The sequence below is a fragment of the Scyliorhinus torazame genome, chromosome 10, assembly GCF_047496885.1.
Source record: "Scyliorhinus torazame isolate Kashiwa2021f chromosome 10, sScyTor2.1, whole genome shotgun sequence".
Classification (NCBI taxonomy): domain Eukaryota; kingdom Metazoa; phylum Chordata; class Chondrichthyes; order Carcharhiniformes; family Scyliorhinidae; genus Scyliorhinus; species Scyliorhinus torazame.
In genome coordinates this window covers 192834917-192851213 of record NC_092716.1, presented here as the reverse complement: position 1 = coordinate 192851213, position 16297 = coordinate 192834917, and the positions used below count along the sequence as shown (strand labels likewise).

Sequence of the window (16297 nt, the reverse complement as noted above, 5' to 3'; positions counted from 1 at the left end):
CCGCCCTACATAGCCTATGGTTGATGGGAGTCAAACTTGTATATCAATGGGTATTAAAAACGCAGCTATTTCATTTTTTTAAATACATTTTGAGTATCCAATTTTTTATTCCAATTAAGGGGCAGTTTAGCGTGGCCAATCCACCTACCCTGCACATCTTTTTTGCAAGTGTCCTACTGTACATCCTACCACCAACTGGCGAGTCATGGCAGTCACGTGATGCATGTTTGGCACCACCCGCTGGCCGGAGGTCTTACCTGTGATTATGTATATTGATAAATAGCTTTATACATTTATATAACTATATACATTTAAGTGTGCATGCATATCACCACACGTACGAGCTGCATGTAATTGAATATTTTTTCCCACGGACCAACTGCAGTGCTCTCATGGAGGAATCACTGCCGTAGGTCATCCCAGGCACTACTCTAAAATAGACCTTGACATCAAACTGGAACCTGTAGTACCTCAGAGCTTTGTGTAGCAGGACAGGTCGATGCAACCTGACTTAATTTGTTCACCCAGAATAAATCATCAAATCTTACACCACAAAAGGCCAATCAGCCAATCCCACCTGAGCCTTTTTGAACTCTTCTTTCCCCATAGCCCCACAATTTTCTTTTCTTTTCAAGTATTTACACAATTCCCTTTTGAAAGCTATTATTGAAACTGTTTCCATCACCCTTTTAGGAGGCGTCTCAACCTGCTATGTAAAAATTGTTTCTGGTTCTTTAGCCAATTGTCGAGGAATGGGCTCCAGTAACGAGATACCAGTACTGGGAGGTGTTGAAAGGAGAGTTGTATTCCTCGGGGTCGGTACAATCAACTCCAACACGCACACTTTCATCACCTTATAACAAAAAACTCATCGGGGAATAAGATCAAAAGAATAAGCTGAAAGAAAAACAAAATTCTCAGAGTATCATCAACACACACTCATACATACACATGTAGGATAAAAGCATTCTCCTTTCTTACATTTTGACAATATGAGGATCGTTTCCATGAAATAATAGAGCAGAAAAGATAGAAAGAGGCTTCAGTGTTGTCTCACTAAAACAGACTACAGCTGGTTAGAGTTCAATGCCCCCTGTTTATTTTTCCCCTATGGTGAAGCCAATTATGTACTGCAAGGCTCAGATGTTGTTTTCAACATGTACAAGTTGGGTTTTCCCCTAGACTGTGTCCTAGACTTGATAAGACAGAGAAAGATTTTTTTAAATAAATTTAGAGTATCCAATTCTTTTTTTTTTCAATTAAGGGGCAATTTAGCGTGGCCAATCCACCTACCCAGCACATCTTTGGGTTGTGGGGCTGAGACCCACGCAGACACGGGGAGAATGTGTAAACTCCACACTGACAATGACCCGGGCGCGGGATCAAACCCGGCTCCTCAATGCCGTCAGGTAGCAGTGCTAACCACTGCGTCACCGTGATGCCCAAGGCAGAGAAACATTTGCATTTTTAAAGCACCTTTCATGACCACATTCCAAAATGCTTTAACCCAAGGAAGTACCTTGTAGTATAGAAACTGTTGTAATGTCGGAAACACGGTAGCCAATTTGCACACAGTAAGATCCCATAAAGAGCAATGTGATAATGACCAAATAATCCGTTTTTATAAACAATGTTTAGATTGACCCAGTACACCAGGGAGCATTGCCATGATTTCCTTCAAAATAGCAGTCATGGGATCTTTTACCTACACCTTGGAGAGTAGGTAAGGCATAGGTTCTCTTTTGACAGTGTGGTGTTCCCTCAATACTGCACTGGGAGTGTCAACCTAGATTCTAAGCTCAATTCTCTGAGATGAGACTCAAACATATCAGACCATCTGACTCAAGGGTGGAGATTGCTAGCACTGGGCCAAGCTGGTATCAAATGTTGGCCGATAGCATTTTAAAATCATTCTTTCTTGAAATGTGCGCATCGCTGGCTGGGCCAACATTTATTGCCCATCACTGATTTCCTTGGAGAAGTGGTGGCGAGCCACCTTCTTGAACCCACGCAGTCTATGTGGTTTAGGTACATTCACAGTGATTTGTGGGAGAGACTTCCAGGATTTTGACCCTGTGACAATCTGGTGATATATTCCCAAATCAGGATGGTGTATGGCTTGGAGCAGAATTTGCAAGTGGTGGTGTTCCCAAATGGGTGGTGTTCCCAAATGGGTGGTGTTCCCAAATGACTGCCGCCATTGTCCTTATAAGTGAAAGAGGTCTCAGGTTTGTAAGATGCTATCAAAAAATCTTGGTGAAGTGCATCTTGTATTAGAGACAACAGTGGCAGGGAGAGTGAATATTTAAGGCAGTGGATGAGGCCCCCATCAAGGGACTTGTTTTGTCCTGGATAGTGTACGCTGTTTGAGTGCTGTTGGAGCTGCACTCACCCAGATAAGTGGAGAGTACTCCATCACTCTTCTGACCTGTAACTTGTAGATGGCGGACAAAGTTTGAGAAGTCAGGAGGTGTTACTTGCCACAGAATTCCAAAGCTCTGACAGGCTCTTGTACGAAAGTATTTAAATGACTGGTCGAGATAATTTCTGATCAATGGTAATGCCCAGGATGTTGATGTTGGGCAATGGTAATGCTTTTGAATATCAAGGAAAGATGGCTAGATTCCCTCTTGTCATTGGGAGATGATCATTGCCTGGGAATTCTGTTGTGCAAATCCACTTATTGCCACTTATCAGCTCAAGCCTGAACTTTGTCCAGGTTTTATGCGGACACAGACTACTTCAGTACCTGAGGAGTAGCAAATAATACTGAACACAGTGCAACCATCAACTTCTGACCTTGTGTTAGAGGAAAGGTGATTGATAAAGCAGCTGAAGATGGTGGGCCGAGGAAACTATGCTGAGAAGCTCCAGCAGGGATGTCCTGGGGCTGAGATGATTAGCTTCCATCAACCACAATCATCCTCCTTTGTGGCAGGTATGACTCCAACAAATGGACAGTTTTCACCTGATTCCCAATGACTTTGGTTTTCTCGTGCTCGTGCATTCAGTCAAATGCTGATTTAAGACCAAGGGAAGTCATTCTCACTTCACCGCTTCAGTTCAGCTCTTCACTACATTCTTCGATCAAGGCTGTAATGAGATCAGGAGCTGAGTGGCCCTGGCTGAACCCAAACTGAACATCGATGAGCCAGCCGATCATCGCTTTGCAGATACCGCTTGATAACACAGTTTACGACATTTTTCATCATTTTCTGATGATTGGAAACATACTGATCAGGCAGTAATGGGCCAGGATAGTATGGCCTAGGCAATTTTCCACATTGTTGGGTGGTTACCAGTAGCTGTACTGGATCAGCTTTGCTAGGGGCAGGGTTAGTTCTGGTGGAGAAGGCTTCAGTACTACTGCACGGACGTTGTCAGGACCCATGCTCTCTGTTACCTTCAGTCATTTTGTAATATCACATGGGGCGAATCGAATTGTATGAAGACTGACATTTGAGTTGCTGGGAACCTCAGGTGAAGGCTGAGGTGGATCATTCACTTGGCACGGTTGGTTGAAGGTGGGTGAAAATGCTTCAGTCTTGTCTTTTGCCCTTAAGTGCTTGTGCAATCATTGAGGATGTGGATGTATGTGGAGATCCTCCTCCAATTGGTTGTTTAATCGTCCATCGCCAATCACAACTGGATGTGGCAGGAATGCAGAGCTTTGATTTGATCCATTGGTTGTATATTTGTTTAGCTTTGTCTTCTGTCCTCTGGGAGAACTCCTTGCTCAACATTGATGGGCGGCATGGTAGCACAGTGGGTAGCACTGTTTCTTCACAGCTCCAGGTTCCCAGGTTTGATTCCCGGTTGGGTCACTGTCTGTGCGGAGTCTGCACGTTCTCCCCATGTCTGCGTGGGTGTCCTCCGGGTGCTCCAGTTTCCTCCCACAAGTCCCGAAAGACGTGCTGTCAGGTGAATTGGATATTCTGAATTCTCCCTCTGTGTACCCGAACAGGCGCCGGAATGTGGCGACTAGGGGCTTTTCACAGTAACTTCATTGCAGTGTCAATGTAAGCCTACTTGTGACAATAAAGATTATTATTATTAATAGAGCCTTGAGATTTTTTAGCATCAACATGGCAGTGTGTCAGTTTATCACCTCCTCAATAACCAAGTTTTTAGTAATCCTAACAAAACAAATGGAAAGTCCTCTCATCTTTGGTGGCTGTCATTGATGAGGATGTAATTAATACGATGTGAGCTGTGAACTAAAACTTGAGGGCATTAATAAACTTGTAACATGAGTGTGCAATTGGGAAATGGATTTCAATATTGATAAGGGCAAGATAGTAGGGCGAGGAACAGAAGGATTCTGGAGTACAGAAACACCAACGACTAAAAGTAGTGCCAAAGGTTAATAAGGCCATTTAAAAATAAACAAACAAAAGGCAGGAGGCTATTTTTAGGGAGATAGAATTGAAAAGCAGAAAAGTTATGTTAACCTTGTACAGAGCCTTATTTAGACTATCCCACGAGTGCTGTACACTGTTCTGCTCTCTGCATTACAAGAAGAATATAGAGAGACACTGGAGGAGGTGCAAAAAAATGATTGGAATGGTACCTTAACTGAGAGGTTTTGCCTATCAGGAAAGATTTCACAGGTTGGGGTTCTTTTCTAGAAAAGAGAAGGTAAGGGGACACTGATAGAAATCTTCAAAATTATGCAATGGTTTGTTAGGGTATTCACAGATAAGATGTTTTCATTTGGAGGCAAAACCAGGAATAGGCACCATAAATATAAGATAGTAACTAATTAATACAATGTGGAATTCAGGGGAAACTCCTTTACCAAATAGTGATGAGAACATGAAACTCTTCAGCAAAGAGAGCATAGAGGGGAGGTCCTCAGTGCAGGAAGAGATCGGGGCACCCTTTATCTTTTAGCTTTTTTTCCAATTAAAGGGCAATTTAGCGTGGCCAATCTACCAACCCTGTACTTTGGGTTGTAGGGGTGAGACCCACGCAGGCACAGGAAGAGACCTTAGAGCCTGCTCCACCATTCATTATGATCATGGCTGATCATCCAACTCAATAGCTTGATCCTGCTTTTCCCCCGTATCGTTTCACCCCCTTCGACCCCTATATCTAACTGCTTCTTGAAAATATACAGGGCTGGATTCTCCGCTGTCGGGCATCTCCATTTTGCCGGCAGCCCAGGGGTTTCCCAACGGCGTGGGGCTGCCCCACAATAGGAAACCCCATTGGCCAGCCTGCGAAACGAAGAATCCCAACAGTGTGCTGCATCAGAGATCTGGTGCGGCGAGATGGAGAAACCCCCCACAATGTTTTGGCCTAAACTGCTTTCTGAGGTAGTGAATTCCACAGGCCAACCACTCTCTGGGTGAAGAAATGTCTCTTCAACTCTGTCCTAAATGGTCTACTCCATATCCTCAGATTGTGACCTCTGTTTCTGGACATCCCCTCCATCAGGATCATCCTTCATGCATCTACCCTGTTTAGTCCTGTTAGAATTTTATAGATTTCAATGAGAACCCCCCTCATTCTTCTGAACTCCAGCGAACACAATCCTAACAGACAACTCTGCTCATGTATTCAAATTCTCTCGCTATGAAGGCCAACATACCATTTGCCTTCCTTACCACCTGCTGCACCTGCATGCTTACCTTAAGCAACTGCTATATGAGAACACCCAGATCTTGTTGCACATTCTCCCCTCCTAATTTATGGCCATTCAGATAATAACATGCCTTCCTGTTTTGCTACCAAAGCGGATAACCTCGCATTTCTCCAAATTATACTGCATCTGCCATTCGTTTGCCCACTCACTCAACTTGTCCAAACCACACTGAAAGATCTTTGCATCCTCTTCATAGCTCACCCAGCTTTGTGTCACCTGCAAAATTGGAGATATTACATTGAGTTCCCTCATCTAAATCATTAATATACATTGTGAATAGTTAGGGTCCCAGAACCAATCTGTGCGGTGCCCCACTAGTCACCGCCTGCCATTTGGAAAAATACCCGTTTATTCTTACTCTGTGCTTCCTGTCTGCCAACCAGTTTTCTATCCACATCAATACACTACACCTAATCCCATGACCTTTAGTTTCACACACTAATTTCTTAAGTGGGACTTTGTCAAAGGCCTTTTGGAAGTCCAAATAAATCACATCCACTGGCTCCCCCTCAGCAACTCTACTGGCTACGTCCTTGAAGAATTCCAGTAGGTTTGGCAACCATGATTTTCCTTTCATAAATCCAATCCTGCCACTGTTTTCCAAGTGCTCTGTTATAAAATCTTTGATAAGAGATTCTAGTGGGGCCATGGAGTGAGTGGTCACACATTTGGTGGCTCGCACTCGAGTTGGAATTTTCAGGTCCCTGCCCACCCGATTTGAGGGATGTTGTGCTGGCGAATGGTGCATAAGCATTGAATGATTGCAATACCCCTCTGGTGGAGGCGGTTTATGGTTTCCAGACGAGGAGTGTAGCAAAAAAGAGGCAGCAGCATGACCGAGAGAATAGTCGAGGTGTGACAGAAAAAAAGATGGCGGAAAGCGCTTGGGCATCAAGTGGGCTACGATTGCGAACATTTTGAACAACAAGTTCCAGCCGCAGAAGAAAGAGGCCTCAGAGGATCTGGCTACAGTGACCGCTTAGGGTGGCTATCGAGAGAGTGGAGCGGAGGCTGAAGGCGCAAGGCCTGGCACTCCAGAAGGTGGAGGGGTCGATGGGGCGGCACGAGGACCGGCTGACCTCACTGGAGGTGGAGATGGGGCTGGTGGCAGATAGCCACAAGGGGTTGAGGGAGAAGTTGGAGGTTCTCGAGAATTGCTCCAGGAGGCAGAACCTCCGGATTGTGGGGATGCCTGAAGGGGTCGAGGAAGTCCAGGCCGCTAAATATGTGGCAAATATGCTGGAGAAGCTGATGAAGGAGAGGGTCTTTGACCATCCCTTCGAGGTGGATCAGGCACACAGAGGGCTGAGGAAAAGGCCAAAAGCAGGGGAGCCGACGAGGGCTATGGCGGTGAGGCTGCATTGTTTTCCCGATAAGGAGAAAATCTTGAAATGAGCGAGGCAGAAGAAAAAGTGCACCTGGGAGGGGATCAAGCTGAGGATATACCACGACCTGGGTGTGGAGTTGGCCAAGCGGCGAACTGGCTATAACCGGATCAAGGCTGCCTTCTACAAGGAGGAGGTGAGGTTTTGGGTGCTGTATCTTGCTCGTCTGTGGGTCACGCATCAGAAGCGGGAGTTTTATTTTGATAAGCCGGAAGAGGCGAGCGAGTTTATGAGAGGCCATGGACTGGGAGGAGTGTGATGTCACTGAACTGTGGAGATGTTCAATGTGGGGAATGTGGGTTCGCTTGATGGGCTGATGGATGAATTTAAGCGTGTGCTTTCTTGTTTATTTGGGTTTTGGGGTGTGGGTGGATGAAGGGCAGATTCGGGAAGGGTGGACAGATGGAGGCATTGGGTGGGGGCCACAATACTAGCTGGTTGGCTAGTTAATGGGAGTGAAGTGGCGGATTGACAGGAGGAGGGAGCCAGGGAGAGGGGATGGGTTGGTTTTCTGTTTGGTTATTGGGGGGTGGGGTAGGGTGGGGAAGGGAGGGATGCTGACGAGGGAAATGTTGCTGTGGCACAGTTGGTTAAGAAGGGGTGACGGCAGACATCATGTGGAAGGCCCCGAGGAGTGCGGGGCATGGACCGGGGGGAGCTGGGTAAAGAAGGGATATGGCTGACCGGTAAGGAAGAGGTTGATTATGTCGAACGTGCGGGGGCTGAATGGGCCCGTTATACAGGTGCGTGTTTTTGCACACTGAAAGAGTTTGAAGATGGACATCGTGTTTCTGCAGGATATATTTCTGAAGCTGGGGGATCAGATGAGACTTAGGAATGTCTGGGTGCGGCCGGTGTTCCACTTGGGGTTGGACATGAAAATGAGGAGGTGTGGAGGTGCTGATCAGCAAGGGGTCTTTGGGGTCGGCAGTATTGTAGCCGACCCTGGGACATGTACATGATGGTTAGCGGGAAGTTAGAGGGGACACCTGAGGTGCTAGTGAATGTTTATGCCCCAAACTGGGATGATATGGATTTTATGAGGCGGGTTTAAGGGAAGATTCCGGACATGGACACACATCGGCTGATTATGGGGATTGATATCAATACGGTTCTGGTCCATGGTTCCTGACGATTTCGGCTACAGTGAAAGCGTTCATGGGGTTCATGGAACGTATGGGAGGGGCGGGTCCATGGCTGTTTGGGAGGCCGAGGGCGAAGGAGGCTTCGTACTTTTCACATGTGCACCAGGTGTGTTCCCGGATTGATTTCTTTGTATTGGATAAGGCGCTGTTGATGGGGGTGGTTGGTTCAGAGTATTCGACAATCGTGGTTTCTGACCATGCCCTGCACTAGGTGGATCAGCGGGTGGTGCAGGGGGAGGCTCAGCGGCCGCAGTGGAGGCTGGAAGTGGGACTGCTGGCAGACAAGAGGGTCTTTGTGAGGGTGAGGGCGGCCATTAAGAATTTTGTGGAGCTGAATAATATAGAGGAGTTCACGTCCTCCACGTGAGAGGCATTAAAGGTGCTCGTAAGGGGAGGAATTTATTTAAATTCGGGCACATAGGGAGAGAATGGAATGGGTAAGAGGCTGAGGTTAGTTGAGGACACCTTGAGGATGGATGGAGGTATTCGGTAGAGCCAGACGAGGCGTTGCTAAAGGAGAGACAGAGGCCCCAGATGGAGTATGGGCTGGTGACCACAGGAAAGGCAGTAGGTAAGCTGTGGAGGCCAGAGGAGAGATTTAAGAGCACGGGGAAAAAGCGAGGAGGGTTGAGGAAGCAGGCGGTGGTGAGAAAGATTGGAATGGTGGGGGATGAGAGAGGCACGGTGGTGTCAGAGCCAGAGGGGGTGAACAGGGTCTTTGAAGCCTTCTATCGAAGGCAGTATGCATCAGAGCCTCCGACTGGGGAGGAGGGAATGAGGCGGTTCTTGGACGGGCTAACGTTCCCAAGAGTGGAGGAGGGTAAGGTGCAGGGATTGGGGGCCCTGATTGGGCTGAGGGAGGTGGTGGACTGTGTGGGTTCGATGCAGCCGGGGAAGGCACAGTGTCCAGATGGGTTTCCAGCTGATTTTATAAGACGTTTGGGACCTCTGCTTGTTGGGATGTATAATGAGTTGACGGCAGGAGGGAACTCCTCCAATGTTGTTGCAGGCATCCATATCACTGATTTTAAAGAAGGACAAAGACCCAGAGTATTGTGGGTCATACCATCCAATTTCATTGTTAAATGAGGATGCAAAGTTGTTGGCAAAGGTGTTAGCGTCGCAGATAGAGGATTGTGTACCCGGTATGATAGGAGAGGATCAGACAGGGTTTGTGAAGAGACGACAGCTGTTGGCAAATGCATATAGGCTGCTCAACATATTTATGATGCAGGAAGTGGAAGTGGTGGCGGCTATGGATGCAGAGAAGGCTTTGCCCGGGTGGAGTGGGCATATCTTTTGGAGGTGTTGGGTCGGTTCGGGTTCAGGCAGGGGTTTGTGGATTGGGCTCGGCTGTTGTATAAGGCGCCGAAGGTTAGTGTCTGGACGAGTTGTGGATAGTGAGGAGGGCTGTTGTCGGCTACAAAGAGACATAGATAGGATGCAGAGCTGGGCTGAGAAGTGGCAGATGGAGTTTAACCCTGAAAAGTGTGAGGTTATCCATTTTGGAAGGGCAAATATGAATGTGGAATACAGGGTTAACGATAGGGTTCTTGGCAATGTGGAGGAGCATAGAGATCTTGGGGTCTATGTTCATAGATCTTTAAAAGTTGCCACTCAAGGGATAGAGCTGTGAAGAAGGCCTATGGTGTGCTAGCATTCATTAGCAGAGGGATTGAATTTAAGAGCCGTGAGGTGATGATGCAGCTGTACAAAACCTTGGTAAGGCCACATTTGGAATACTCTGTGCGGTTCTGGTCGCTTCATTTTAGGAAGGATGTGGAAGCTTTGGAAAAGGTGCAAAGGAAATTTACCAGGATGTTGCCTGGAATGGAGAGTAGGTCTTACAAGGAAAGGTTGAGGGTGCTAGGCCTTTTCTCATTAGAACGGAGAAGGATGAGGGGCGACTTGATAGAGGTTTATAAGATGATCAGGGGAATAGATAGAGTAAACAGTCAGAGACCTTTTTCCCCGGGTGGAACAAACCATTACAAGGGGACATAGTTTAAGGTATATGGTGGAAGATATAGGGGGGATGTCAGAGGAGGTTCTTTACCCAGAGTAGTGGGGGCATGGAATGCACTGCCTGTGGAAGTAGTTGAGTCGGAAACATTAGGGACCTTCAAGCGACTATTGGATAGGTGGAATGATGGGGTGTAGATTAATTTGTTCTTAATCTAGGACAAAAGTTCGGCACAACAGCGTGGGCCGAAGGGCCTGTTCTGTGCTGTATTTTTCTATGTTCTATGTTGATGTACTTTGGGTTACACCAGGGGACAAGGCAGGGTGCCTGCTCTACCCGCTGATTTTTGCTCTGGCGATAGAGCGTTGGCAATGGCGCTAAGGGCACTGAGGGGATGGAGGGGGATTGAGTGGGAGGGGTCAAACACATGGTCTCCTTATATGCAGGTGACCTCCTGTTGTACATTTCTGACCCGGTGGAGAATTTTGATAGGATCATGGGGATCCTGGGGGAGTTTGGCCATTTCTCAGGATATAAATTGAATATGGGGAAAAGCAAGGTGTTCCCAATAAATGGCAGGGGGCAGGAGAGTTGCCATTCTGGGTGGTGGGGGTGAGATTCTGTTATCTTGGGATACAGGTGACATGGAGTTGGGCCCAGCTGCATAAGATGAACTTGGCATGTTTGGTGGAGGGTATGAAGGCAGACTTCAAGAGGTGGGATGTGTTGCCCTTGTCTTTGGCAGGGCGTGTACAGACGGTGAAAATGACGGTGCTGCCCGGGTTTCTGTTCGTGTTTCATCTTTGTTACTGAATCCGTTTTTAGAAAGGTGACGGGGATGATTTTGAGGTTTTGTGTGGGTGTGGAAGGCCTGGGGCTGAGGTGGATGTTTCTGGAAAGGTATTGATGAGGGCGGTGTCATGTAGGGAGACCAGTTTGAGGGCACTGTTGTTGGTGCCCCTGCCTTTCTCACCGGTCCGGTACTCCGTGTGTCCGGTCGTGGTATCAGTGTTGAGGGTTTGGAATCAGTGTAGGCAACACTTCTGACTGGAAGGCAAGTCGCTGTCAGCGCTAATATGTGACAACCAATCTTTTTTCTTCATGCACCTACAGAAATGTTTACAGTCAGTTTTTATGTTATCTGCAAGGTATCACTCGTACTCTATTTCCCCCTTTTTAATCAATCCCTTGGTCCTCCTTTGCTGAATTCTAAACTGCTCCCAATCCTCAGGCCTGTTGTTTTTTCTGGCCAATTTGTATGCCTCTTCTTTGGATCTAATACTATCCCTAATTTCCCTTCTAAGCTACAGTTTACCCACCTTTCCAGTTTTACTTTTGCACCAGAAAGAAATAAACAATTGTTGCAGTTCAACCATGGGCTCCTTGAATTTTTGCCATTGCATATCAACTATCATCCCTTTAAGTGACATTTCCAAATCCACCATAGTCAACTTGCACCTCATTTCATCATAGTTTCCTTTATTTAGATTCCGTACCCTGGTCTCAGAATGAACTACGTCCCTTTCCATCTTGATGAAAAATTCTATCATGTTATGGTCGCTCATCCCCAAGTGGCCTCACACAACTGGATTGCTAATGATTTATTTCTCATTACACAACAACCAGTCTAGGATGGCCTGTTCTCTAGTTAGTTCCTCAACATATTGATCGAGAAGACCACCCTGTATATACTCCAGGAATTCCTTCTCTACCATATTGTGAGCAATTTGATTTTTCCAATCTAGATGCAGATTAAAATCACCCATAATCACAGAGATGGCAGACAGCATGTGCCACAGGAGACTCAGTCTCAACAAAGACAGTGCGGGCACCTGTGCCATAATCCTTGCAGACTTGGCACCCTGTGGAGAAGGAGGCCTCCCACTCCTGGTGGCCATGAAGGTCACCGCAGCCCTGAACTTCTTTGCAACCGATTCATTCCAGGGCTGAAGCAGGAACTCTTGTGGAATTTCCCAAGCTACAGCCCACAAGTGTATCCGTGAGGTCACGGATGCCCTGTTTCCATGGGCATCAGACTTTATCAACTTTAAGCTGGGCCAGGCCCACTAAGATGCCAGGCAGGATTCTCCGCCATCATCGGGATGCCCCATGTTCAGGGGACAATAGATGGCACGCGTGTCGCTTTGCGTGCACCATTCATAAATAGGAAGGGGTTCCACCAGCGACCACCACCTCCAGATCATGCACTTGGATACACACTTCCCCGGGAGTGTACATGACAGCTACATCCTGGGTCACTTGGAGATCCCTGGGGTCCTCGAGGACCACCCAGGGTGATTAGTTGGTTCTTGGGAGATAAATGAATGAAATGAAAATCGCTTATTGTCACAAGTAGGCTTCAAATGAAGTTACTGTGAAAAGCCCCTAGTCGCCACATTCCGGCACCTGTTCGGGGAGGCTGGTATGGGAATTGAACCGCGCTGCTGGCCTGCCTTGGTCTGCTTTCATTAGGGGTACCCACTGTTGTCCTGGCTAATGTGGAGGCCAGAGACTGAGACGGAGACCGGATATATGCTGCCATCCATGCTGTCTTTGAGCAGTGCATCGGACTGCTCAACATGCGGTTCCGATGCCTGGACTGCCCTGGTGGTGCACTGCAGTACTTTGTGGTGGTCTGCTGTGCCTTCATATGAGGAGGGCAACAGGGGGTGAAGGTGCAGGCAGGCCCACTTTGAAGATTAATATGGCAGAGGCTTTACATGTATCAGGTGAAACATATTTTAATTGTGAACATTTGACTTTTCCATTCCAATGGCTACAGTTAGACGGTGCCCTTGGAAGGATACGTTGATGGAGTGAGATGAAGAGGGCTGGGAGGAGGCTCATGTGGAGTATACACACTAGGCATGGACTAGTTGAATCAAATGGCCGTTTTTGTGTTGTAAATACCAGTAACACTTTGTGATTTCTTTGCTTACAGTGTATAATTTCTCTCATCGAATTGACCATTTGTCATTTGGAGAGCCGAGCCCCGGATTAATCCATCCACTAGATGGCAGTGAGAAAATAACAGAGACAAGTGAGTCAACATACAACAATGCCTCACTGGCACACAGATTTAAAACACATTTCATCGGGGACCAATGATTTACGATGACTGATTAAGTCAAATCCCGATGTACTACATGTGATTCTGGGATTGTTATTTTTGAAAACAATGCTTTTGGAGCTGAATATTTGAACCATTGTTCAATGAAAATTATAAATCAGTGAGTGACCTCAGTTATATGGGGGCATCCACATTTTAAAATGGGTAGAGGTTGTTGTGAAGAACTTTTAAATATCAGTTTGGCACCATGGTTTATATTCACTGAAACACTTTTTTAAACATTAGGCAAAGGGTGGCACGATGGCACAGTGGTTAGCACTGCTGCCTCACAGTTCCAGGGTCCCAGGTTCAAATTCCGGCCTCAGGAGACTGTTTGTGTGGAGTTTGCATTTTCTCCCCATGTTTGCATGGGTTTCCTCCGGGTGCTCCCGTTCCCTCCCACAGTCCAAAGATGTGCAGCATAGGTGGATTGGCAACGCTAAATTGCCCCTTAGTTAGGTCGGGTTACTGGGTTACGGGGATAGGGTGGAAGCCTGGGCTTAAGTAGGGTGCTCTTTCCAAGGGCCGGTGCAAACCCGATGGGCCGAATGGCCTCCTCCTGCACTGTAAATTCTGTTAAATTTAATGCAAAAAGGAAATCAAGAAGTGGGGAGATTTTGCACTGAGAGTGACTGTGGTAGCCAGTTCCACATTCTAACCACCTTCTGGGAATTACCTATTCGATTTATTAGTGATAACTTATATTCATGGCCTCTGGTTTTGCTTTTCCCTACATGTGGAAACATTGTCTACGTTATCAAAACCTTTCATAATTTTAATGACCCCTATTGGGTTGGGACAATTCGATATAAGTGGATTCCTGTGTCCAAGGGGTTTAGAACAAGGGTTTGTAGTTACAATATTAAATCCAATTCTAAGAAAAACGTACAGGATTTTGTGGAGAGGAAGTAGGACTAATTGGATAACTGTTTCAAAGAGCCGGCACAGACACAATGGGCCGAGTGGTTTCCATCTCGGCTATAAGAGTCTCTGACCAAGCTTCTTTTGCCTTGATGCATACTGACTTTTGGAAGAAAAGCACAAATATTTGCATATACAGGTCTGTGTGTGTGTTGCACATTGTATTTATACACACGGTTGCTCATTCGTCCTACCACTTACAGGTTGTATTAGGGATTTGTTTACTGATTTCTAGCAATTTCTGTTTTTGTTTCAATTGAACGGATTTTGGATAGAATATAATAATTGAGGGCAATGTTAAATGTATATAGAACCTCAGCTGGGCCACACTTGGGAGCACTGCACTGTTTTGATCTCCTTACTACAAAAAGAACACTGAAGCATTTTATATAGTGCTCCATGATCACCAGATGTCTCAAAGTGCGTTCTAGCAAATGAAGCACTTTTGACATTATGTAGTCACGAACAGAAGAAATAATTTGTGTGCCTAGAAAACTTACTAAGGCCACAGGATATTCCTAAGCATTTTACACCCATTCAAATTAAAGAAATAGATCATTCCAAGCCCACACAACTAGCCTGTTCTCTTTTAAAAAGCGCCATGGGATCTTTTATATCTACCGGACCCTTGGTTTAACATTTCATCTGAAAGACGCATCTCCATCAGTGCAGTACCCCCTCATTGCACTGCCGGCCTTGAGTTTTGTGCTCAAGTCACTGGAGTGGGCCATGAACCTACAAGCTTCCAACTCAGAGGCAAGAGTGTTATCTACACTGAGTCACAGCTGACATTAAGCACTGGGGAAGATTTATAAAGAGGTTAGCTGAATTGCGAGGACACAGATATAAAGAAAGACGGTTAGAGAGGACTAAGACGGGACCTGCTAGGGGTCTGTGGCATCACTGAGACTGCTCTATAATATTGCCTGACACCTGCCTTAGCTGATCAGCTATTGAAATCCTTCATCCAGTCTTTGTAACCTTTCAGATTTGTCTATTCAAATGCTCCCCTGGCCCGTCTCCCACATTCTACCCTCCATAAATTTGAGGTCATCCAAAGCTCCGCTGCGAGTATCCTAACTCGCACCAACTCCTGTTCACCAATTGCTCTGGTGCTCACTGACCTCCATTGGCTCCAGGTTAAGCAATGCCTTGATTTTAGAATTCCACTCATTGTTTTCAAATCCCCTCATAAGCTCACCACTACAAGCCCCACCCACACAGCTCCCCTTCATCATCTCTATAATCATCCCCAGCCCACAATCATGCGAGATCTCTGCACTTGTCTAATTCTGACCTCTATAGCATTGCCAATCATAATCGCTCCACCATCAGCTGCCTGGGCTCTAGGATCTGGGATTCCGTCCTTAAACTCGCCACCTCTTTCTCATCCTGTAAGCCACTCCTTTAAACCTACCTTTTTGAAGCATTAGGCCACCTGGCCTAATAGTTCCTCATGTGACTGGGTGCCAAATGTGGCTTCTGTGAAATGCTTTGGGAGGTTTTATGACACCGACGGTGCCACATAAATGTAAGTTGCTGTTATCTGTAAAATTATGAAGCAGCCATTGGGTTGTTGTGGAGAAACTGTTTCCACTTGCGAGTGAGTCCATAAATATAAGATAGCCACTAACAGACCAAATAAAAAATTCAGGAGGAATTTATTTACACGGTGAGCAGTGAGAATGTGAAAGTCGTTGCCACAAGAAGTGGATGAAGCTGGTGATGCATTTAAGTGCAGGCTTGCTGCATAGAGGAGGTAAAAGGGACGAGAAGGATGGTGCACAATGCAGGTGGAGGCTGTCATGATATTCAAACACACACATCATGATGGACACACTAACAGGCAAATCAGAGTACACAACACCACAACCAATCACAGACAAGAACACCAACCACATAAAAAGCACGAGCACGACACCTGGAGGTCAGTAGGTCTGGGGAGAAGGAAGCATGAAAGAGCTGTTGAAACACCACAAGCAGGGAGCCCCCCACGTGCAGAGTGCAAAGACCAAGTTGTAAATAGCAAGTTTAAATAAACAAGTGTTGTACCATATGCAACTGTGTTGGCTCTTCTGTGTGTTAGAACACCCAACACCACATGGTACAGGAGTGGATCGATACCTG

At 46.4% G+C, this 16297-nt stretch overlaps 1 protein-coding gene across 3 annotated transcripts in view; it reads left to right on the top strand.

The window, feature by feature from the left end:
• LOC140384470 (endoplasmic reticulum-Golgi intermediate compartment protein 2-like) overlaps positions 1 to 16297 on the top strand; it is a 181832-nt gene that overhangs the window by 65030 nt on the left and 100505 nt on the right. For all 3 annotated transcript variants that reach the window (XM_072466201.1, XM_072466203.1, XM_072466202.1), the window contains exon 9: positions 13082 to 13180. In XM_072466201.1, the coding sequence (XP_072322302.1) occupies positions 13082 to 13180 (99 nt within the window). The remainder of the gene's footprint in view (positions 1 to 13081; positions 13181 to 16297) is intronic.